General features: G+C 33.5%; 2 protein-coding genes across 9 annotated transcripts; both read right to left on the reverse strand.

Annotated features, from left to right (window-relative positions):
- Positions 1 to 393: 393 nt before the first annotated feature.
- LOC120175039 (uncharacterized GPI-anchored protein At1g61900-like) lies at positions 394 to 5,512 on the reverse strand. Of its 8 annotated transcripts, none has more exons than XM_039181744.1 (8): positions 5,360 to 5,512; positions 4,042 to 4,192; positions 2,679 to 3,533; positions 1,658 to 1,903; positions 1,521 to 1,530; positions 985 to 1,127; positions 811 to 858; positions 394 to 551 (listed from the first exon to the last, which is right to left on the reverse strand). In XM_039181744.1, the coding sequence occupies exons 1-8, from the start codon at positions 5,381 to 5,383 to the stop codon at positions 478 to 480; spliced, it is 1,551 nt and encodes a 516-aa protein (XP_039037675.1). In that variant the 5' UTR covers positions 5,384 to 5,512; the 3' UTR covers positions 394 to 477. The 8 variants fall into 8 exon arrangements, with proteins under 8 accessions (XP_039037675.1, XP_039037672.1, XP_039037673.1 ...); XM_039181741.1 differs by having other exon boundaries at positions 985 to 1,125; positions 1,516 to 1,530; XM_039181742.1 differs by having other exon boundaries at positions 1,521 to 1,533.
- A 1,875-nt stretch (positions 5,513 to 7,387) lies between these two features.
- LOC120175190 (trafficking protein particle complex subunit 2-like) lies at positions 7,388 to 9,945 on the reverse strand. The gene is made up of 5 exons (XM_039181873.1): positions 9,926 to 9,945; positions 8,059 to 8,208; positions 7,882 to 7,956; positions 7,692 to 7,785; positions 7,388 to 7,480 (listed from the first exon to the last, which is right to left on the reverse strand). Exons 1-5 carry the CDS (start codon positions 9,943 to 9,945, stop codon positions 7,388 to 7,390), a joined length of 432 nt encoding a protein of 143 aa, XP_039037804.1.
- Between the last annotated feature and the right edge of the window lie 12,985 nt (positions 9,946 to 22,930).

A 22,930-nucleotide genomic window follows, 5' to 3' on the forward strand; every position in this document is an offset into this window, starting at 1 on the left:
GATAGGCCTTCTATATATGCTTTGCTTTGGGAAAGTACCTTTCTTTCTACGCTTTACTTTTGAAAAGCATCTTTTCCCCTTTTTTTTTCTTTCCCCCCCCCCCTCTCTTAAGGGAAAGCTTGGTTAGAAAAAAAGAGAGAAATATAATAAAAACGAACCGAACGTACCGTTATCAATAAAATAAAATTTTATAAACTAGAGAAACTCAATTACAAGCAATCCAGTTAGAGAATTCTATTCAGTTTAAGTTTAGTTCTAGAATAAAAAAAAAATACTATACACCAATAGCAATTTTATCCAAAAACCGAATCAATCCGGTCCGGAAAGCAGTGAAAATGAGGAGAATAGATTACTTACTATACAAGGCTGCTGAAAAAAAGCCTAATGAAAACATACAATGCAAGTAAAATTGTCCACCACACAGGTCCTACACTTTTTTTGTAAATCACAGCTCAGCCTGTAAACTACAGACTTTCTTTAGTACAAAAATGTACAGAAAACAAAAAATGAAAAAATGGGTACCAACATTTCCAATGTGCATCCATGGCAGCCTGCATCAACAAAATCAAATTCCTCAAGATATTCAGGGAAAAGAACCTATAATTTCATTATATATATTAGTGTTACTTAAACCGAGCCTATCTATGTTACTCAGACTTACAAGTGTCGGATTTATTCCATTTATTTGGAGAGCCTCTAGAGAGTCATCTATCCATGCCCATACCCGAATACGTATTGGATACAGGTGTTAGGTATGTATACTTCGTAGTTAACCAAATAGAGGAAATACAAATAAGACATGTTACGCACCGGGATTTTTCAGCGTCTCAGATGTTGGTAAGGCAGGCAACGACATTTCTGCAAAGGCAGGCAACAGCCATTAGAATATAAGATGAAGCACGCATCCTCTTTTGAATCCACACTTCAATTCCCTTCTAAGAGAGAACCAAACATATGAAAGCCTTTTTTTCTGTAAACAATTACCTGGAGCACAAAGCGACAAGGATGACATCGACGATGATGAAGGCCATGGGGCACCAATGTTGTCAGTCAAGTCACAGGTAAAGCTGTAGCCAGTTGCATTGTCAAATACCACATCTGCTGGCAAGCTTCGTAGTAGGCATCCTAGATATGTAGAAATTACCAAAATTTTCAGTCTCCAAAGCACATTTTAATTTCTTTCAAGTTTTAGTGTTTAATCATCTAACCAATTAAGACCTATGTCACTCTGACTCGAGTGCGTGTTGGATATGAGCATGCATCTGACATGGCTACAAACAAGATCATCAAGTACATATTTTAAAACATAAAAGGGGGTCTATTGATGACTTAAGCGATATGCATATAAGACATCAAACGACTTAACCAATATGCATATAACACATTGAACCTTGACCATAGCACACATACACCAACATACATAAAACACACACAGTCATGCGTACACCATTCACATTTCTAACCAATGATTGTGCAAATATGGGAGGTAGAAAGTGAATAGGAAACATGACGAACCTTGTTGTCCATATGCTGTTGTAGGGACCGCCCATAAGAATTCAATGGGCAGAAAGAAAAGAAGAAAACCTCAATATCAGATAAAACTGAAGAGCAAAATGGGCAATGTTTTAGAAGAACAGCATCAAACAGAACACAATACCTTGGATACTAAAATCTTTTAAGTCGACATCACAAAGGTCATAAACATTTGTGAGAACTCCACCTTTTCTTAATATTGACCCGAACATTGTTGCACAAACAATTGCTTGCTTGTTTGTAATCAACATTTGCTTCTGTATCCTTGCCATGTATGTATTCAATGAGCTACAACAGGAAGAACTTGGAGCAGCTACATTACGACATGCCTTAATTACTTCTGACGGCTGGTTCAATTCCAAAGGGCAAACTGCATATTCAAAAAAAAAATATCCCATCGTAGACAAAACATAAAACTCAAAAAGTATTTGAAACAAATTCTATATCTTGCAATGCAAAAAGAAACCAACCATGTGAACTGACAGTGGGAATTAAAAGATAGAGATAACAACTAAGGAAGCTCAAGCTCATTCGAGAACTATGCATTTACTTGACTTTACCCTGTTATGGAAGTCCGAGAAGCTCAAATTAACATATTTAATATCTACTTATGTCTAGGTCAAGACAGCCTCGGTCTACTATTGGAAATGAAGTTGTAATTATCTTTCATATTTAATATTTCTACCCAATATTAAAGTAATGTAGTAGAAACAAAATGAACCAGCATCAAAGAAGAAAATGAAAAAAACATGTAAGAAACAAATAATTTAAACATAAATCTCACAATACTCGTACTTGGGTGTGCATGACATAAACAGTTACGTGTCTGACACATATATTCAATTTTCTCTTTGTTTTTGGCGGCCATAATCCTATATGCTCATGTCCAGATGTCAGCTACATGTAATAGTCTGAGAAAGCATATCATAATCTACCATCCATTCAGGCAACCCATCGCCTCCATTTTCATTCTTTCACCAAATGATGGCACCATGCATATACAAGATCATCTCAACTTGACCTTCCCAAGGTATGATACACACCCAAGCAAGTTTGCAGCAGAGACTTGGGTAACATGTAAACAGCCAGAAACTATGTAAAGTAAAATACTGAAAACAATCATGAAAGAGATATAGAATCTGTACCCTTGTTGACTTTGCAAGCAGATAGTATTCTGAACGCAGTGTTGGCCACATCTGGCGAGAGTTTCCTTGAAAGATACGAAAATACCACCCCTTTACAGTCATTAATGGCATCGATATGACTAGTCTCCCCAACAACATTTTTATTATCATTGAGCATCATTTGTGTTCCAGAAATCTGTAAAGCAGCTTCCATAATTGCAGGTTGGCAAACTGGCCTGCAGCACTCTTTTAAAGGATCAACAGTGCTGCAAGCCTCCAATAGCTTGCTCGTATTCACCATTTTCTCAAAGGTGTTAACATCCTTCACCGGACAAGAACCACCTGTGAGGTTTGATGATTTTACAGAACACACTGTGGGTATTGTACTGTTGGCGCCTCTGCTAGCTAAGATACTAATGATATCTGAAAAACAATCATTAGCAACAGCATTTCGCAAGACCAACTGTTCAGAGTCAACACTGTAGTAACCCTGGAAGATGTGGAGTAAACTACCAAGCTGTGGACAACATATTACATTTCCTACAAGTGCTGCCAAAGGTAGAGAACAATCAGATGCTGTTTTCCCCATGATATTCGACATAGCAGAAAAATTTACAGGGCACCTTCCAGTTAAATTTGGTTCATATGTCGAGGGGAAATTTGGATACATGGGTGGTAAAGATTCGTCGGGATAAGGGTATCTAGGAATGACAGCAGGGGCTATTTCTATAGGTTCAAATAATGCAGTACTCGGAGGATTAGCTAGCTCAGGTGTGGAAGAAACATGGCTAGGGTCATGTAACGTCTGCAATGTGGCAACATCTTGTAAACTCGATAACCAGAAAATGAATAATAATAACTGTTGGCATAGGGAACCTGCAACCAGACACAAGCCATATTCTGTCATAAGTGGATAAATATTTAAAAGATAGTAATATCTAGAACGAAGGTTAAAGTTTAAAAGCAAAGAACAAAACTAAGATATCTAGGCCAAAACTCTTATCAATTATAATGATGGCTAACCATTAACTGAGGAAAATGCTATCATATAAACTCTAATAAATTATTTCTGCATAGTGACTCCCCGAAGATTCCCTATAAGTGTGAAGTTCAAGTAAAAACTTATCATCCCAAGCAAATTTAGAAATAAAGGGTCCAAAATAACAACAAAGAACTTGCCTAATATGCCTAGAAATATTGACTCTCAATCATAATACAATAACACCCGCAAATCAAAGCCAGTATGTCTTAAAATTAAGAAAAAGCCAACTTGAAACCTTTATAACTTCAAACTTATGGAGACCTCTGCCACTTTTTTAACAGCACAATGCCATGTCTAAGCTAAAAATTAAGTAGATATAATTAGTCAATTCAAACAACTTACCTTTAACACAGCTAACACTCTGAAAGCAGTCCATAACTCGTCTAGCCTTTTGCCACCATTGAATCATGCAACTGAAATCCCTCTTGTAGCTCCTTAACAATGATTGCAGTGATGCAGTAAAGCCTATATCGGATTCAAGAGTTAGAGCAAGTTTGGGAAAGAAAATTAATGCCCAATAAGAAATAATGTAAACAAAATGTAACTCTTTATCCTTGAAACAAGATCAGCACCACATGCATCAAATTGTGCAGAAGAATAGCAATTAAACAAAGCATACTTAAGCATCGTTGAAAAATTCATATTCATTGCTTTTTTTATTAAAAAAAACAGCTGCATCACATGGTATTGTCACTTAGTGAGTAAAATAGCTAGTTCCTCTCATCATTCCGTGCATTACCCAGGTTATAAAGATATGGACTTAGTGAGCATCATTTTACCTCCAACTCTTTATGCACCATAAAAACATAAGGTGGAGCTAGACTAACCTAGTACTACGATTTAACTAACCCACGTAATAAGCATTCCCCCTAAAGCCTGTAACTAGAACAAGGACTCGCAACAGTCCAGGATCGACAATCAAGCCATGCAGCAAAGTTTTAGCTACAACACTCTTAACAAAAGAATCCCACTCAAAATAGCCCCACAAATGTAGTAAATCACCATCAAGTTCTTTTTTCTCAGACGACAGACCTCGGATTAGACATATCTTAACACAAGCTCTAGCTCAACTCAATTAAGCTTAATTTTGAACACTAGAAGCCATATTTCATTCCTTCCATCACATCAGCTAACACAAAGATATGCAAATCTAAGGAAAATGGATAGCAATAGTTTAACCTAGGTAGTGATCATTTAAACCTCAACTTCTTTTTTTCCATTTTTTTAACAGGGCTTTGTTAATGAGGCCTAAATCTGAGGAAATACCCTTTTCCCTTCTTTTCTCGTACAATTTCTTTAGATTAGCAAACAAAAGAGTAAGTGATATATTAAGCATTAACAACAAAATCAAACCATATACTCATATAAATCTTAGAAAAGCAACAAATTTCCCAGAAAACAAACTAAATCAAGAATCAAACTCCCCAAAAAGAAGAGTTGGCTCAAAACACTTCAAAAAAAAACCCAAAAAAAAAAAACAAAGAAGAAACACTTAAAAAAAAAAACAGAGGAAACCAAACTCACCCAAATTTCCTTACTTCTGAGTAAGCTCAAAACCTGGAAAGATAACAAAAAAAACTCACACTCACCAAATTTTCCTTCCTTTTCCAGCATTTTCTTGGCAACCAAACACTCAAATCAAAAGAAAATAAAAAGTTACCTGATGATGTGGAACACGAAACATATCCTGGTGAAATTTGAGAGGAAAAAAGTTATCAAACCAAAAGGAGTGTCGAATCGGTGGGTGAAAAAAGACCAAATTTCATTAGTATTATTATTTATTTATTTTCTTTTATAATTCTGGAGAATAAACAATTAAAAAAATACTCAAAACGAGAGAGTTTTCTGTTGGGTAGCTTTCTTTTTCTTTAATATTATTTCTATTTAGAAATTTGGGAAGGATTTCTTTTACTGAGTGAGTGAGTGAGTGAGTGAGTCAGCGAGCGAGTCAGAAATAGTGTCGCAGCTGCTGAGTGGGGACTGTCTAACTTTACCTCTTCGTTTTCTCTTTTCCGTTTCGGATTCCGGTTTTCTTTTACCCGACTTGAACAAACTAAATATTATGAAGGGTAAAATACATCATTCCTCACTGCATTTTATTGTTTCTACTATTTTATTCACTGCATTTTTAATTGTTCTAATTTACTCCTTGAATTTTTGAATTACTCTTGTTTTGATTCTTCTAAATTATTTTATTATTATTTTCATATGAAATGGGATTTTTTATTATTATTTAATATAAAATAATTTAAAATATAAAATAAAATAGAAGGTGATCGGATGCCACTGTCGACCGTCGTAGATGGTGGTCGTTCGATTCCAAATTTTATGGGTTGGTTCACCTCGCCCCTGAGTTCAAATATGGTGGTTGTTTCATCGGAAAATTTCCCAAGACTCGTTAACTCAATTGAAAAATTTCGACTTTCTCACTTTTGATCTCCAATTCATGGACTTTCGAGCAAGTTCCAAAAAATGGAGATCGGATTTGAACTTAAGGTGTTGAGACGAACCGACGCATGAAATTTGAGATCGAACGACCACCATCTACGATGGTCTACAATGTCCCATGATGGTGTCATGTCACCTTATGTTTTTATTTTATATTTTAAATTTTTTTATATTAAATAATAATAAAAAATGTCATGTCATATGAAAATAATAATAAAATAATTTAGAGTGATCAAAACAAAAGTAATTCAAAATTCAATAAGTAAATTGAAAAAATTGAAAGTATAGTGAATAAAATAGGGGAGAAAACAAAATTCAGCAAGGAATGATGTAATTTACCCTTTATGAAATTTTATTTCAAAAGTTAATTTTGATTAATCTCTACTCATTTATAATCAAGATTTAAATTGAATTGAATAATGGTTAAAGAATTATTATTATATTGATGTCTTAAAGTTAAAATAAATAAATAAAACCTATCATTAATAGAACAATTCGTTCTTTTAATCATCTAAATTTATAATTTTTTAAGAGTCAAATTGAAAAAAAATTGAAATTAAAAATAATATATTTTTGTTTTTTTACAGCGATCGGACCAATCATTAATTTGAAAACAATTAGAAAAAAATTAAAAAAATGATATAAAAACTAAATTTTAAATTTTAAAAAGTACAAAAACCTTTAGTCTATTTAAACCATTTCTTCTTTTTTCAAGTTTAGGTATCAATTTGATTTAAAAAGTTTAAGTACTGATTTGAGAAAAACTACTAAGTTAAGGTACTAATTTGTACAATAAGCCATAAAATATAATATTTTCAACCCATGCATTGATTTATAATAGTAATTCTTCATTGGATACCCTTTTTGACGTTGAAAAGCTTACCATTTTTACCTTTTCCATGTTCCTTCAGTCTGGTATCCACAGTATCATGCATGAGTAGATTTCACACTACACCAAAATCTACGTGGAAAATAACTAAAATATAACAAAATACAAAGAACATAATACGAATATCATACGAGTATGGTATACATATACGAATGTCTTGATGTCTATATAATAAAAATTATTAACAAATAAATATACATATCTTAATACTCTGTATTCTGCCTATAGGCATGTGGTCTTTTGGTATAGTGTTAAAAACCCGAGTCGAACTCCGACTCGGGTAACGTAAAAAAACACAAACGCATTCAGCAAAAACTCGGTTTCAAGTTCTTCAACAGAACAAATGCAAGCCTAAAGATGTTTTCTTGCAAGAGCATGGACTTTCGTATCGAAATGCGATGAAGTAATGCGGGAACCAGGCAAGTAGAGTGGATTAAGAAGGCTCTGCAATTGCCAAATTTTAGATAATCAAAACATCATCCAACGTCAGATAGTGTGCGCTATATACGTCGAACAGTCGACTCAGAACTGATACGTTTAATAAAGCTCATGCATGAGAATGTTCATGAATTTGATCCAAAAGACCAACACAAGGAAGCAGGGAGAAATCGAAATATTTATCTTCCAGATACGAGAAGCAAAGTAAAGTGGTTACCTTTATATAAAGCTCATGAACCTCTTGGAAAAAGCTCTTGATTCCATCTTCGCTACGAGCATTGTAGCATAAGTCGTGAAGTGAAGGAAACATGCTAAAATCGAGACTAGGAACATCGATACCGAAATATAAACGTGAGGGAAATGAAACGAAAGCTGTCAAGTTATGGATATGTAAGTCAATGCACTACTTATAAAGGATATGATCAGCTGTAACATAAACCGATACCACCAAATCGTTGAATTTGTCGATCGCTTTCAAGAACCTGCAACAGAAATGAGCCAGTAAGACGAAAGAAATACAGCGAAACTTTCGAGAGTTCTCTGGAATATGCTAAAAGGGATATATCATAAAAAATAAAACTCACATTGCACTAGTGGTCCATGCAAGATCTTGAACAATATCCAGAGCTGCATGTAATACGAATTGTTGCAGATTATTGAGCAATTCAGTTAGAAAGAAAGAAACAACCAATATTACTCGAACTCGGGTGTGAGTATGAGATATCGGTATGTGTCTGACAAGCAATTTAGTTAGAAAGACAGAAACAACCAATGTTACTTGAATTCGGGTGTGAGTATCAGATATCTGTAGGTGTCTGACAAGTATGTTATATTATTTTTAAGTTTTTTTTCATGTATTTATTTAGAGGGTTCTTCGAGGGTCATATATTCATATCCAAGTATAACCTTGTCCCACAACAAGATCAACTCTAGTTGATGGAATTCTGACATCAGAGGGGAGAAAAACATATACCATATGGTACGTAGAACGCGTAAAGCACACAAATAGAAGTTCAGTCAAACATAAAGGCCTATCCGCTGAGAAATAGTACAACCTTATATACATAAAAACTAACCATATATGTAGGAAGGAAGAGAGAAAATAGTAACAATGCATGAATGTATAAGCTCAAAAGGCAGAGGGCTAGTTTCTACGTTTCGCCGGCTATTCATTTATCCTTAAAGGTATCCCTGTTCGACACATATCGAGACATGAGTATGATCAGACAAACCTTCAAATTCATGGGAAAAACTTAGAAAAGGTTAAACATGCCTATGTCATAGACATATATCAATATTCAACACTAACAACCGAGTCCGAGTAACATAGAGTTCAAAGTTCAAACAGTGCATCATAGTTGAAAGCTTCGACTAACTGAACATAAAAAACCCTTTGATCCACAAAAATCTCTAAGCTTTCGGACGTTAAGACAAAAATTCAACGCAATCCCAACCATGTTAAAACCAAACAGACAATTGCTCCTGTTTTAGCTTTCCCATTACATGAACTAAACCATGGATTTAAATAGTGGTCTGCTATTAGAATAACGGTCGTTATATAGCCCTAACAGTGCCGTCTGAAACTGTTATTGCACGACCACAATACACGCAATGGGAGCAATAACATATGTTATATCTACAATAGCAATAAACTCGAGGCAACTGAAAACGCAACCACAATTTAAATCTCTGGCCTAAACTACACTACAATTGTTATACCAAGAATTTAGGCCGACACCAAATTGTGATTCTTGACTATATATCTCTCCATATTTCCGATCAATCAAGTATAATTTTTAGCATTTCATTCTCCTATGCAAGATTTCGTAGTTGTATGGGAAACCCAAGATTCAGAACGTTGGGAGATCCAAATATGAATCCGAATTTTAGACAACCCAAATCATAACTCTAGCATGAACATCATATAATAAATATGGTTTTCAGCTCTAGAAACACAAGCTTTCCCACCACTTGCGTCGCACACTGCCATCAATCTGCTTCTTGTTGTTCATCTTTTATGTTGTCGGTTATCTCTGACTTTCAAGCACTCTTCACGTAATTTTCACCGACATCATAGTTGACCTTCTAGCCAAATGTAAGAGACAACTTGCTTCGCTCACCGTTCTATTCAGCAAAAATTATGTTATCTCAGCTGCATCATACCCGGTAGGGATGTATCGCGAAAGACGGACTAATATACAGCTAAGAAATGACGTGACCGAAAATTTAATAAGATATTTAATAAAGTCAGTTTAGCGCTACCATAAATGTTGAGTAATAAGAATGTTGTAGGTGGAAAATATGAAGAAATATTTAAAAATTTGGCAACCGACAAACTTAGCTTATAACAGGTTGAAATTTGAGAAATCCGGTTTCAATTTGACAAAACAAGTAACGAATTGGACAAAAACCAAATGGAAATTGACAAAACCGGTTGAATTTTGAGAAAACCTGTAAAGAGCTATCGGCATTGTTGAAATTTAAAAGAATCGGTACTGTAGGAATTTAAAAGAAATTTAAAAGAAATGAAAAAATGAAAAAATGAAAAATGTCTCGAAAGTATCGATACCTTACACACATGTATCGATACATAACAATATAACAAGTTGAAATTTGACAAAACCGGTAGAGATACTAAAATTGTTGAAATTTGTATCGATATTTTTCTAAGTATATGCATCAAAGTATCAGTACTTTAGGAATTTAAAAGAATTGCAATAATAGCGCCTATAAAGTATCGATACCTTAGAAACATGTATCGATACATGACAATATAACATGTTGAAATTTGACAAAACCAGTTTCAACATGATAAAACCGGTAAAGCGCTACCGGATATGTTAAAGGTATCGATACTTTTAAAAGTATTTGCATCATAGTATCGATACTTTAGGAATTGAAAAGAAATGAAAAAAATGAAAATGTATCGAAAGTATCGATGCCTTACACAAAAGTATCGAGACTTGGGTAATTGTATCGATTAAATATAAATAACATATCTTGTTAAAATATCAAAGGCATAGCAACATTTCCTCTAAAAATAGATAGAAGACGGCCGTAGTTTTCAAAATCGAAGTGTATTAGTTGCTGCAAAATAGAAGCAATACATTTTTGAAAGCGTAGTTGTTTGTTTGTTGCTGCAATCGAATCGAAAAGTACGTTGTCGAAACCCTAGTTTTTTAGTATTATAGTAATCATAAATAGGGTTAGGTTTATAGGTTTGGGGTTTTCGAAGTAAAGAAGCATTTGAGACCGATTACAGGTAGAAAGTGATATTTTAGATAATAAATATTGATACTTTTATATAATATTATAGGTAGAAAATGATATTGTAGGTTGTATAAAGGAAACATGTTTTACCAATTCTTAGCTTACCATTTGGACCTTGCAAGGGGATTTTATTGGCTATGCAGTCAACATGATTAACTTGGATAATCTCAGCTACATAACATATTTCGGCCATGACTTGTGGGAGACTCTATTCTACAGACTGTTTGGCAAGGTTCAAGTACACGATACAAGGGAACATATGGAAATGGCTCGTAGTTGCATACAACATGGAGGGATTCTGAGAAAGAATTGACTTATCCGTTTACATTGTTAATTTATCTATTACTTTAAAGTAATAGGTTTTGAAATTCCAAGTATCAATACTCCAAGTACCTGTTTGAAGTAAGCAATTAGTGCATTGACATCTTCATTGACGATTTCTTTTGTTTTACCTCTTTGAAGTGCATTGTAAATGTCTTTATGCGTAAATTCAACATTCTAATAACTCATATATAAAGAGCATTGTAGAAGTAATATGTAAATTTACAATGTATACGGTAAAAGTATATCGGTATAATGATAATAGTGTAAACATATCGTATCAATACTTTGTTATATCTGTCTAGATACTTTAATTCCACATAAAGACTCAAACAATTTGCACACAAAAATATATCGAAACACACACACACACACACACACACACACATATATATATATATATATATATATATATATATATATATATATATATATATATATATATACATACTTATAATTTCGAAACCTATTACTTTAAAGTAATAGGTTAATTTCTAATGAAAACGGTAAAAGTCAATCGGTATCATGATAATATGCGTAAACAATGTACACTGTAATACATTGATAAAGGTTGATAACAAATCAAGTGATTAACCGATTATGTTATCGTCGGATTTCTAAGGCTCCATCAACTTAAACTTTGGTAACATTTTCGGCGTTACCTAATATGTTGATAATACTGATAACAAATTAAGTAATTATCATATTTTTTATCTTCGGGTTTCTAAGGCCTCATCAGCTTTAAAAAGGCACTACCTATTACGTTACATAAGCGCTACCTAATATGTTATTATGGTTGATAACAAATCAAGTAATTAATCGGTTATGTTATCGTCGGATTTCTAAGGCTCCATCGGCTTAAACTTTGGTAACATTTTAGGTGTTACCTAATATGTTGATAATACTGGTAACAAATTAAGTAATTTACCTATTTTATTATCGTCGAATTTCTAAAGGTTCCGTCAGCTTAAAAAGGCGCTACTTATTACGTTACATAAGTGCTACCTAATATGATATTATGGTTGATAACAAATCAAGTAATTAACCGGTTATGTTATCGTCGGATTTCTAAGGTTCTATCAGCTTAAAATTTGGTAACATTTTAGGTGTTACCTAATATGTTAATAATATTGATAACAAATTAAGTAATTAACCTATTTTGTTATCGTCGGATTTCTAAGGTCCCATCAACTTAAAAATGCGCTACCTATTACGTTATAGAAGTGCTACCTAATATGTTATTATAGTTGATAACAAATCAAGTAATTAACCGATTATGTTATCGTCGGATCTCTAAGGCTCCATCAACTTTAATTTTGGTAACATTTTCAACGTTACCTAATATGTTGATAATACTGATAACAAATTAAGTAATTAACATATTTTGTTATCGTCAGATTTCTAAAGCCCCATCAGTTTTAAAAATGCACTACCTATTACGTTACATAAGTGCTACCTAATATGTTATTATGATTGATAACAAATCAAGTAATTAACCGGTTATGTTATCGTCAGATTTATAAGGCTCCATCAACTTAAATTTTGATAACATTTTAGGTGTTACCTAATATGTTGATAATACTGATAATAAATTAAGTAATTAACCTATTTTGTTATCGTCAGATTTCTAAGACCCCATCAGCTTTAAAAAGGTGCTACCTATTACGTTACATAAGCGCTACCTAATATGTTATTATGTTTGATAACAAATTAAGTAATTAACCGGTTATGTTATCGTCAGATTTATAAGGCTCCATCAGCTTAAATTTTGGTAACATTTTAGGCGTTACCTAATATGTTGATAATACTGATAATAAATTAAGTAATTAACCTATTTTGTTATCGTCAGATTTCTAAGGCCCCATCAGCTTTAAAAAGGTGCTACCTATTACGTTACATAAGCGCTACCTAATATGTTATTATGTTTTATAACAAATTAAGTAATTAACCGGTTATGTTATCGTCGAATTTCTAAAGCTCCATCAACTTAAAATTTGATAACATTTTAAGCGTTACTTAATATATTGATAATACTGATAACAAATTAAGTAATTAACCTATTTTGTTATTGTCGGATTTCTAAGGCCTCATCAACTCAAAAAGGCGCTACCTATGACGTTACATAAGCGCTACCTAATATATTATTATGGTTGATAACAAATCAAGTAATTAACTGATTATGTTATCATTGGATTTTTAAGGCTCCATCAGCTTAAAATTTGGTAACATTTTAGGCATTATCTAATATGTTGATAATACTGATAACAAATTAAATAATTAACATATTTGGTTATCGTTAGATTTCTAAGGGTCCATCAGCTTTAACAAGTCGTTACCTATTACGTTACATAAATGCTACCTATTTGTTATTATGGTTGATAATGTTTCCAATAATTAACCGATTATGTTAAAGTCAATAATTTTTTGGCGCATTTTACATACTACGATAACATTCTCGGTTATTACTAGTATTATTACCAACACAAATAACATTTCCGGTGAAACCATATAACATTTTTGGTAGCGCTTTTAACCGGTCACCTATTTAACCGTTCACGCCATTTTTTAGCCCTTTTTTAATTGCCTCGCAGCATGACCTCCTACCTGGTACCATATACTTTGACCTTTAGCTTCATGCTATGTCTCTTTACATAAATTGTACTTTTGACCTAATATATTTTGGTATTTGTTAAAAAATTCAAATGGTGAGAAACATTATTTCAAGAAGATGAACAACATACTTTAAAATTAGTCTCATTATACGATCATTGGAAGAGATCAGAGTATTAGCACGTCAAACTTTTAAATAGAATTCCGTCGATTTTGATTGAATTTCATGGAAAATCAATCTTAAGAGAAGTACGAGGAGTGAAATACGAACGTTTTGGTTATGATCTTACCAAAAAAGACAAACGGTGATGGGAGATGATTGAATGTCAACGATGACTGAAAAAATGCAGTGTCAAAAAGTAATATATTTAAAATTTTAGTGGCGAAATCGACACTCTTAAAATTCAACGTTTAAAATAATTTCTTTTTGAGCATCGATAATCGTTGTCAAAACGACGTCATTTTGTCTATGTCATCACAATGACAAAAAGATTTGTTCACGCCATCGTGTTGTTAAAATTTAACAACTTAGCGGTATAATTGAAATTAAAAGCAAAGTTCAATGATATGATCGATGAAATTAAAATTTTAGTGATATAATTGATACACGACCTAAAGTTTAATGATATCTGGTGTAGTTTACACTAATAATAATATAAAAGCTTAATGATTGTAATATAAGTTTTATAAGTTTGATGACTAGAATTTTTATTTCACAACTTTCAAATCAACCTATCGAAAACAGAAAGGAGGAACCAAAGAAAAATACCCTTCAGATTTGGCCACCATGGGGAGGAGCAGTTGGAGCAGAGGAATCGGAAATGTGAGATCGTTAATCGGAAATTAGATGGGCGGTCTTCGAGGCGGTCCCAATATAGCTTCTTGGATCGTCGCCGGCACTCTCGCTTATTTCCTTTGGGTGAAACCCTCTCAAGATCTCAAAAGACAACAAGAGGTTTCTCCCCTAATCAATTCATCAAAATCGAACTTAATTTCTCACTTTAAAAAAAATATTTACCGTTGATTTTGCAGGAAAGAGCAGCTCTTGCAGCCTCAGATCCTTATCGTTACATAGAGAAACGAAAACCGATTCCTGATCCCCAGGTGCTTGATTTAATGCCCTTTGATTTCTTTCTTTTTTTTAATTTCAAAGATAACATTAAAATTAAAGCTGATACTCGACTTCCTTTTATGTGTATGGATGGCAGGAGAATGGATTGATATACGGCAACAAGAAGAAAACTGATAGTAAAACAGAGGAATAAGGTGTTCTATTACCGTTCTGTAGGTTTGGGTTCTCTTCTAAAGCTATGGAATTTGGGATAGGGTATTGATTATGTAGTTGTCATAACTATTTTTTTATAAAATAATAAAATATTATTTTAAAAAACGATTATGATTTTAATTTGAAAAAATTAATGATTTGGAATTAATTTGATTTAAATTGAAAGGGAGTCGCCATCGACCTTTGAGTTAGGTAGGTCAAATACCCAAAAACGTTTTTTAAAAACAATCTTAAGAAAAATCATTTTTTAAAAACAATCCTTAAAAATGAAATGCATATACCAAATGCAAAGATGCAAATGCAGATGCAAAAATGTTGATCCCAACGATGAATATCATAGAATAATTTTCACCAGAAATAAAAGGTTTCACATTACAAAACAGTCTACTTTACAGACATGCCTTCGCCTAGATGACTGAGTCTGAAGTGGATCACTACTTCATCTCGGATCTTCGTCCTCAAAAATGATGCCTCTCAATGCTCTGTAATCTAACTCGGTTGATGCCCCTGCGGTGTTGAAGTTAGTGCGTCACTCTTTGGTGGTTTGCGTTGGTAGGATCGTAAATAAGAATCTACTGTTGGATGACTCATCGAATCAATAGATCGTCATTTCAGTCTGCAATGTTGCACGATCATCAAGCAAGTCTCATTTTGGTACTCTGAACTTTTTTAAGCCCTCGATGCATGTCTTTATATGTGCCTGCTTGATTGAAAACTTTTATCTCTTCTTAAGAAAATTTTCTCTGGAATATTCCCTTGCAGATCAACACTTTTGCATTATATTATGATGTTGCAATGCAATGCAAAGAATGATGAAAAAGATGACACAAACAAAATAAATAAGTTAGTGTATACAAACAAAAGAGAAAAACAAGTTAGTACATGTAAAATAATTGATACAGATAAATTGTTATTCAAAGATGAATATAACACCTACCCTGTCATGATATCTACCCGAACATGCTTTAATTAAATAACATTCCTACCCAGACATGATATCTACCCTAAATGATTTTTTTTCTTTTTTTTTCAAGAAATTAATCCTAACCGCATGGTATCTAGTTCGCATGCAATTATTTAACAAAATTTAAAGCAAAAAGGAAAGGTTCAGAAACACTCATCCTTTGTGTACACTTAATTTGGGTACCTACTAACGGACAGAGGTTTAGTATATCTATACCTAGGGTGACCGTTCTATGGTTCACTGTATGCATGGTTTCGGCTCTAACAGAAAAAGTGACTCGAATTGTCCTTGATGTCGGTGCCCCCTTGGGCTGCCAAACCCTCGATCCTCACCCATTACAGGTTTCGAACGGAATGATTTCAACTCAAGGGGATTCACTACCTTATACCCATACGAGGAATAAACCCCTACGAAGGTATAAGATATGTATCCCATGGGTTAATTGCTAAAACTCATACGAAGAATATATTCTTACGAGAGTAAAGCAATCACCCTGACTAATTTGGATCGAAGCTCGTGTCTAGAGCTCATGTTATGCAAATGCACGTGATTTGTGTGAGGAGGAACGTACCTACCTTTGACTCAAAAAACGAAAAGAAAAAAACTCGACAAAACTTGGATCAACCTGAAAGCAAAAAATCAAATGTTAGTATGACAACTAAAAATGAAGCAATTAAAAATTTCAATAAAAGGATCATAGATTAACTAAAGACTCGAACTCATAAATTCGACCACAACGACACCGTGTAAGCGACCTACAGCTTGACTCTCTAAAAAAAAGTTCCTAGTGGAGTCGCCAAGCTGTCATAACCATTTTTTTATAAAACAATAAAATATTATTTTAAAAAACGATTATGACTTTAATTTGGAAAATTTGGTGATTTGGAATTAATTTGATTTAAATTGAAAGGGAGTCGCCATCGACCTTTAGGTTAGGTAGGTGAAATGCCCAAAAATGTTTTTTAAAAACAATCTTAAGAAAAATCATTTTTTAAGACAAAAATGGTTTGCGTTTACAAAGATTACTTTAAAACGGGTTCGGGAGTCGATTACGCGTGGGGAATGATTAATACCCCACAACGCCCAAAACTAGTACTGTGTCGCTTACACGTTGTTGTACATAGTGAAAATTATAAATCGAATATAAAGTTAAATTACGATCCATTTATCGAACATTAATTTGCTTCGAATTTACTATTTAAAGAGAATCCTTTAATTCAATAAAAAAACCTTGAAATTAGCAATCCTCCGTCGGGAAAGCTATTTTAACTATTTTTCATTGTTAAAGAATATTCTATCGTCAAATATGTAAAAGATGCATATCAAATATAAATTGCAATTTGACAGTTGCGAAAAATAAAATAAAATAAAATACATAACTTGCACTGTTCAGTGTAAAATAAAAATGAATTAACAATTAACAAACTTAAAGTTGATTTATTTCAAGTTCCATTTAGTTCGAACGTCGTATTAGATTGTACCACTTCGATCAAATGATACTTTCTACGCCCGTTCTACAAATACGAGTTCTTGGAATATTCAGATAGTAATATAGTAAAGAATAAAATAAACAATAAAAATAAATATGAAATGAGAAGAAATATAAATATATAATAATAATACATCTATATAATAATATATATACACAAATAATAAGGCGCAAATGTAATTGACATATTTATTTGACTTATATATATATATATATACACATATTTGATACGTAATTAATATAAAATACTTGTTAAACGTGGTACAATGGAATATGTCTATACAATATAGTATGCTATAAAGGACCAAAATAAAATCATGGAATCAATGGAGACTATAGTATCAACAAAAGAAACTAAACATATTTGCTTATTAAAAGGATCAAAATAATATTAATACTAACTTGAGTGATTAAACAATAATATTGACAGTGATCAAGGTAATAATCAACACATTAAACAATGAAGGTACTAAAATCATAAATAAACCATGAATAATATGAGGGATTAAAATAATAAAAACATAAACTAAAGGGTCTAAAATAGAAAAATCGAAAACTTAAAGGACTATAAATTAATTACAAATAAACCTAAGCCCAAATTGCAAATGTCAAATAATGCAAGTGCAAAAATAAAAATAGCCCAAAAATAACAGTAAAGACTAAAATAAAATAAATAGAAATAACAAAGACCACAAAGTAATTAAACCAAACATCAAACAATGACTAAAATAAAATATTTATAAATGAAAGGAATAAAGTCTAAAACAAATAAATTACAATCAGTGGCCAAAATAAAACTTTCACGAATCCTATGGCCAAACTTGAACATCAAAGAAAATACACAAAACATGAGATTAGTGACTTAAATGAAACAATATAAAGTATGGTGACCAAATTCAAATAATAACAAAATATATACTTATACGTGCTTGAAGGCCAATAAGGACTAAATTAAAACATTCATAATCATGGGGACCAAAGTCAAATAATTGAAATAAAGGCATAATACATAACATGGTGACTTAAATAAAAATGGAAAGAAACAAGTGCCCAAATCAGAATATTAAAACTTTCATTCAATGACTAAACAAAATGATTACAAAGACTGGGGGACTAAACTTGCTATTTGCCCCTGACGCGAAAACACGCGGCCCCTTCCCATCCAGAACGACGTCGCTCGGCTACTTATATATATATATAATTTATAAAGGCCAAAATGACCTATGCTTATCATTTGGTTACTCTCAACCCAAATAAGGGGAGAGAGAGTTCTCTGGAACTAGAGAACTCTCTCAACTATCCCAACCGAGGAGAGAAAAGCTATGGTGACCGGAGGTTCCCATGGTGGCGCAGGCGGCAGCGTACGGCGACCAGAGAAGTGGAACCGAACCCAAAATGATCCTCTCAGTCTCATCTCCTCTAATCTACCCCTCCCTTAGCCTAGAAACAACCCCATAATCTTAGATATAAGGCTTTACCTTTAAAGTTTTAACGAACGGCGACCGTCGGGATTCCCACACATTCAACCGAGGTATGACTCCCTTCTCTCATTTTCTTCTTTTTTCGTAGCTTTCTTCTTCCTTTTGGTTTAGGGCTTAAAACCCTTTTTAGGTCTGTCTATTTTTTTATCACTCTCTTTTTTCTTAAAACCCCCAAATCTTTATTTTCTCTCTATTTTCTCCTTCAAAACCCCCTCCCCTCTCTGTCTTGTTGCCTTTGTTTTTTAATCCCTTCCTCTTTGTGATTGGTGATGGCTCTTGATTGAATCACACTGCCCGAAAAATAGGATATCATTATCCTATTTGTTAGCATAGATAGGATTAGATTTGTTTTGATTTTCTGACTTGGTGTGATTTCTATCCACTATTGATGATGGGTGTGGGTCACTGTTATTGCAGAAGAGGACAACGACGGCAATAAAGGCTATTGAAGGGGAGGCTCGACTTGAGTGGCTCAATGTCTGGGAAGCTGAGGAGTCACACGGTGGCTGATAGCTGGAAAGTCAGAGGTGGCTTGATAATATAGGGTTTCAAAACCCTAAATTTTGAGTCAGGTTGGGTTAGCAACTGGATCGGGTTGTTTGTTGCTGTTGGGCTTGTATTGTTGGGTATTGGGTTTAGCTAGTTGGGCTCTGGGATTGAGCCTCTTGTAATCTAGGCTTTGGTGGCCTACAAAAATATATAAAATGTAATATTAATAATAATATAATAATATTAATGAAATAATAATAATATAATAATTATTATTACTAATAAAAAAAACCCGGACAAAAATGGGTGTCTACAGCTGCCCCTCTGTGCACATTCTTGTGTTAACAAGAATAGGGCAAAGATGAAAAGACATCACGTTTTTGTCTGGTTCTCTCCCTTTCAAACTTAGAAATTGGATAAGGTTTATTGTTGGGGACGACACTGCTCATACGCAATAGAGAGTTTGGGTCGTCTAAGGGTGACACGGTTCCTACGTGATGAGGAAATATGGTCAGGGGATGACACGACTCATACGTGATGAAGAGTTCTGGCCATCTTTAGGAATGGTGATAACTCGGTTCCTACGCGATGAGGACGGCTGATTATCTATGGTTGACATGGCTCCTACATGATGAAGAGATATGGTCAGGGGATGACACGGCTCATACTAGATGAAGAGTTCTGGTCATTTTTAGAAAGGGCGATAACACGGTTCCTACGTGATGAGGGTGTCTGGTTATCTAGGGGTAACACGACTCCTACGCGATGAAGAGATCTGGTCAGGGGATGACACTGGTCCTACGTGATTAGGACGGCTGGTCATCTTTAGTGATTATGGTTTCAAGGGAAACCAACTCAAAGATTTGTTTCAAAAGAAACAGACTCAAAGATTTGTTTCATGAAAAACATACTCAAAGGTGATGTGTTTCAAAAGTAACTGTCTCAAAAGAGATAAAATTTGTTTTAAAAGAAGCTGTCTCTAGCGAGACAACATTTTGTTTCGAGAGAAACAACATCAAAAGATACTGATAATCTGTTTGTTCCTGCTGGTGGAGGAAATGTCTTAATTGTTAAATTTAGGAAGTCACATCTGTGGATGTCATTGTTTCTTCAAGTTAGAGACATCTGGTCATTTCCGAGCTTTGATTTCCTGAGAGATCAAAATGATGCATTTTGACTGACTATCTTCGATGTTAAAAATGAAATTTATTTGATTTTTTTTATTGAATTTGTCCTCAAGTGAGGTAATATACATCATGATAAATGTTTAATGCAAAATTTATGTATCATGCATGTATGTGTATGTATGTATGTATGCATGTGTTGATGTATGTTTTTCTCGATCTGGAAGGAGAATAGTTGCAAGAGCAATCTTCACTCTATCATTGATTCAGTTTGTCTTTATTTCCACTAGGGTGTACTCTTGCAAACCTTGATCTGAGACCATTTGTTTTTCCCATCAAAATTTTGCCCCCAAAAATTTGCTTTCTCTTGCCCCAGTTTAGATCTTGAGCTTCAGATAGATATTCATTGAATTCTAAGATATGCCACCAGAGATTATCTTGTTTGAAGTTTTTTATTTTCAGGAGCCTGAAAACATCAATTAGAAGAGTTTTGAAAAATGTTTAATCAAAGATTTGAAAATATTGCCCCTTTCAAGGTTTCACAATTGACAAATCATAGAACAAGAGTTCATTGAATATCAAAGAATTAATTACACTGTCAATCCTTCAATAAATTATAGCTATTTGACAAGTGTCAAGATCAATGCTATCTTTGAGAAATGGTTAAGTATGGAAAGGATAAAAAAGTCTCAGGTTGTTATGTTTGGTTAAAGGTATGGTGTTCTCATTTATTTGAATGTTCAATGATCTGATGGGGTAACATATACTCATCTCTTGGAAGTTTTCTCCGACTCCCAGCTCTTATGATCTCATTCGGGTTATGCGATGCCTTATCAAGAGATTTATGTGATCGCCTTCTATGCAATAGCTACACCATCTTCGTATTCGAGCCGCCTTTTTAGGTTTTCAACTCGAATCCTCCTTTGGTTTCAAGACTTTATTCATAATTTACGTCTTGAACCCCCCTTTGTTATTTTTTTTATCATGCATTAAAGATTTTAGAAAACTTTTTTTTGTAAATAAAAGATTAATCCTGATAGGCGGGATGCAATATGAAGATAGTTTCTTCTGTTTAGAAATCCATGTATGATTAGAAGGGACTTTTTAGGAATGTAATGTAGTCTATGGCTCACGGTTATTAAAGAAATGGATAAAAGGCCCAAACATGTGTTTTAAGGGTATTTGAACCAATGATCAATTAACTCTGATGCCTTCGATCTTGTTTTGCTCAATTTGGATATGCTTGTATATGTATTTCTCTTAATGTTCTATGATCTTCGAGTGAAATGATTCTGGAGTGATTGTTCTTGATCAATCTCACGGGTTGAAGCTTGATGTGTCCTTTGAGTCAAGGGACTCTTTGTCTTTTTGCTTTTGTCTTCTTTTTCTTTGCTTTTTCGTTTGCTATTTTTCCTTTGATTTTTCTTTGTTTCTTTTTGCTATTTGTCTTTTTTTCTTTGCTCTTTTTCTCTTTGTTTTGATTTGATCTTCGCACTTGGCATTTGGTTCACCTTTCGTATCTTATCTAGATCAATGGTCTTCACTCATGCGAGCAGATTTCCTCCAACTTGCCCCCCAGTGTGGAGGGTGATCCTTGGTTAGGGTTGAATCAGAAGAAAATATCATTCAGGTTCAAATGGGGACACAAGAGATATATTTTCTCCTTTTGTGAAGGGATAAAGAAAGAAAGTCGTTCATCATCTCATACACAGAAGTCCTTGCAGAAGAGGTATCCCAGGGGATATATTTTCAGGATTAATTGTTTATTCACATGAAAAAAATGTAATTAATGAATGATAGAATTATTTTGAATGAATTCTATTTTTCTTCTTCTTGCTCTCAGCATGCCTAAATTGTTTAAGATCATCTTCAGAAAATTGATGCGAGATGCCCCACGTTGTCTTATTGCATGAAGGATCATGTTCAAGCGAACATCTTGTATTCAATGTCTGTAGGTCTTATTGGTAGAAAAATGTTGGTTTGGCATTTAAGAAGACGAAGGTGACTTTATTGGCTCAAAGAAAGGTATGTGTAACATCCCAAATCAGGGTCAGTGACTAAATTGCAAACTTTGAATGTTTTGTGTTCAATTTAGAAATGAAATTAAAAGTCTCGGGATTTAAGTAAAGAATTTTAATATTTGATTAAATAGCAAAGATAGATGAACTAAAGGGGCAAAATGGTCTTTTCATAGGAAAGATTTTTATCTTCCCTTTTTGAGTATTATATAAACGTGGGAAATATGAGAGAGTTCCAGACTTCTCTTCTTCATTCTCTTCTTTTCCATCGTGAAGCCATAAGCAAAGGTAAGATCTCTTGTTAGTTGATATTTAGCTGAATTTAGGATTTGGTTATGATTATTGGATGATAATTAAGCTTAAGGAAAGCTTAAACATCTTAAAAACAAAGGATGGTGGAATTAG

This window comes from Hibiscus syriacus, unplaced genomic scaffold, assembly GCF_006381635.1.
Source record: "Hibiscus syriacus cultivar Baekdansim isolate YM2019G1 unplaced genomic scaffold, ASM638163v2 tig00112159_pilon, whole genome shotgun sequence".
NCBI classification, from domain to species: Eukaryota; Viridiplantae; Streptophyta; class Magnoliopsida; order Malvales; family Malvaceae; genus Hibiscus; species Hibiscus syriacus.

What these genes read in the sequence shown, in the direction of transcription:
- LOC120175039 (XM_039181741.1), bottom strand. Translation starts at nt 5,383, where the DNA reads ATGTTTCGTGTTCCACATCATCAG. An exon ending in TTCGTGTTCCACATCATCAG is followed by an intron (nt 4,193 to 5,359) that starts GTAACTTTTTAT and finishes TTCTTTCCCAAA; the next exon opens with CTTGCTCTAACTCTTGAATC. An exon ending in CTTGTCGCTTTGTGCTCCAG is followed by an intron (nt 859 to 984) that starts GTAATTGTTTAC and finishes CTGCCTTTGCAG; the next exon opens with AAATGTCGTTGCCTGCCTTA.
- LOC120175190 (XM_039181873.1), bottom strand. Translation starts at nt 9,945, where the DNA reads ATGCCGATAGCTCTTTACAG. An exon ending in GCATGGACCACTAGTGCAAT is followed by an intron (nt 7,957 to 8,058) that starts GTGAGTTTTATT and finishes TTTCTGTTGCAG; the next exon opens with GTTCTTGAAAGCGATCGACA. An exon ending in GCTGATCATATCCTTTATAA is followed by an intron (nt 7,786 to 7,881) that starts GTAGTGCATTGA and finishes TCTCGATTTTAG; the next exon opens with CATGTTTCCTTCACTTCACG.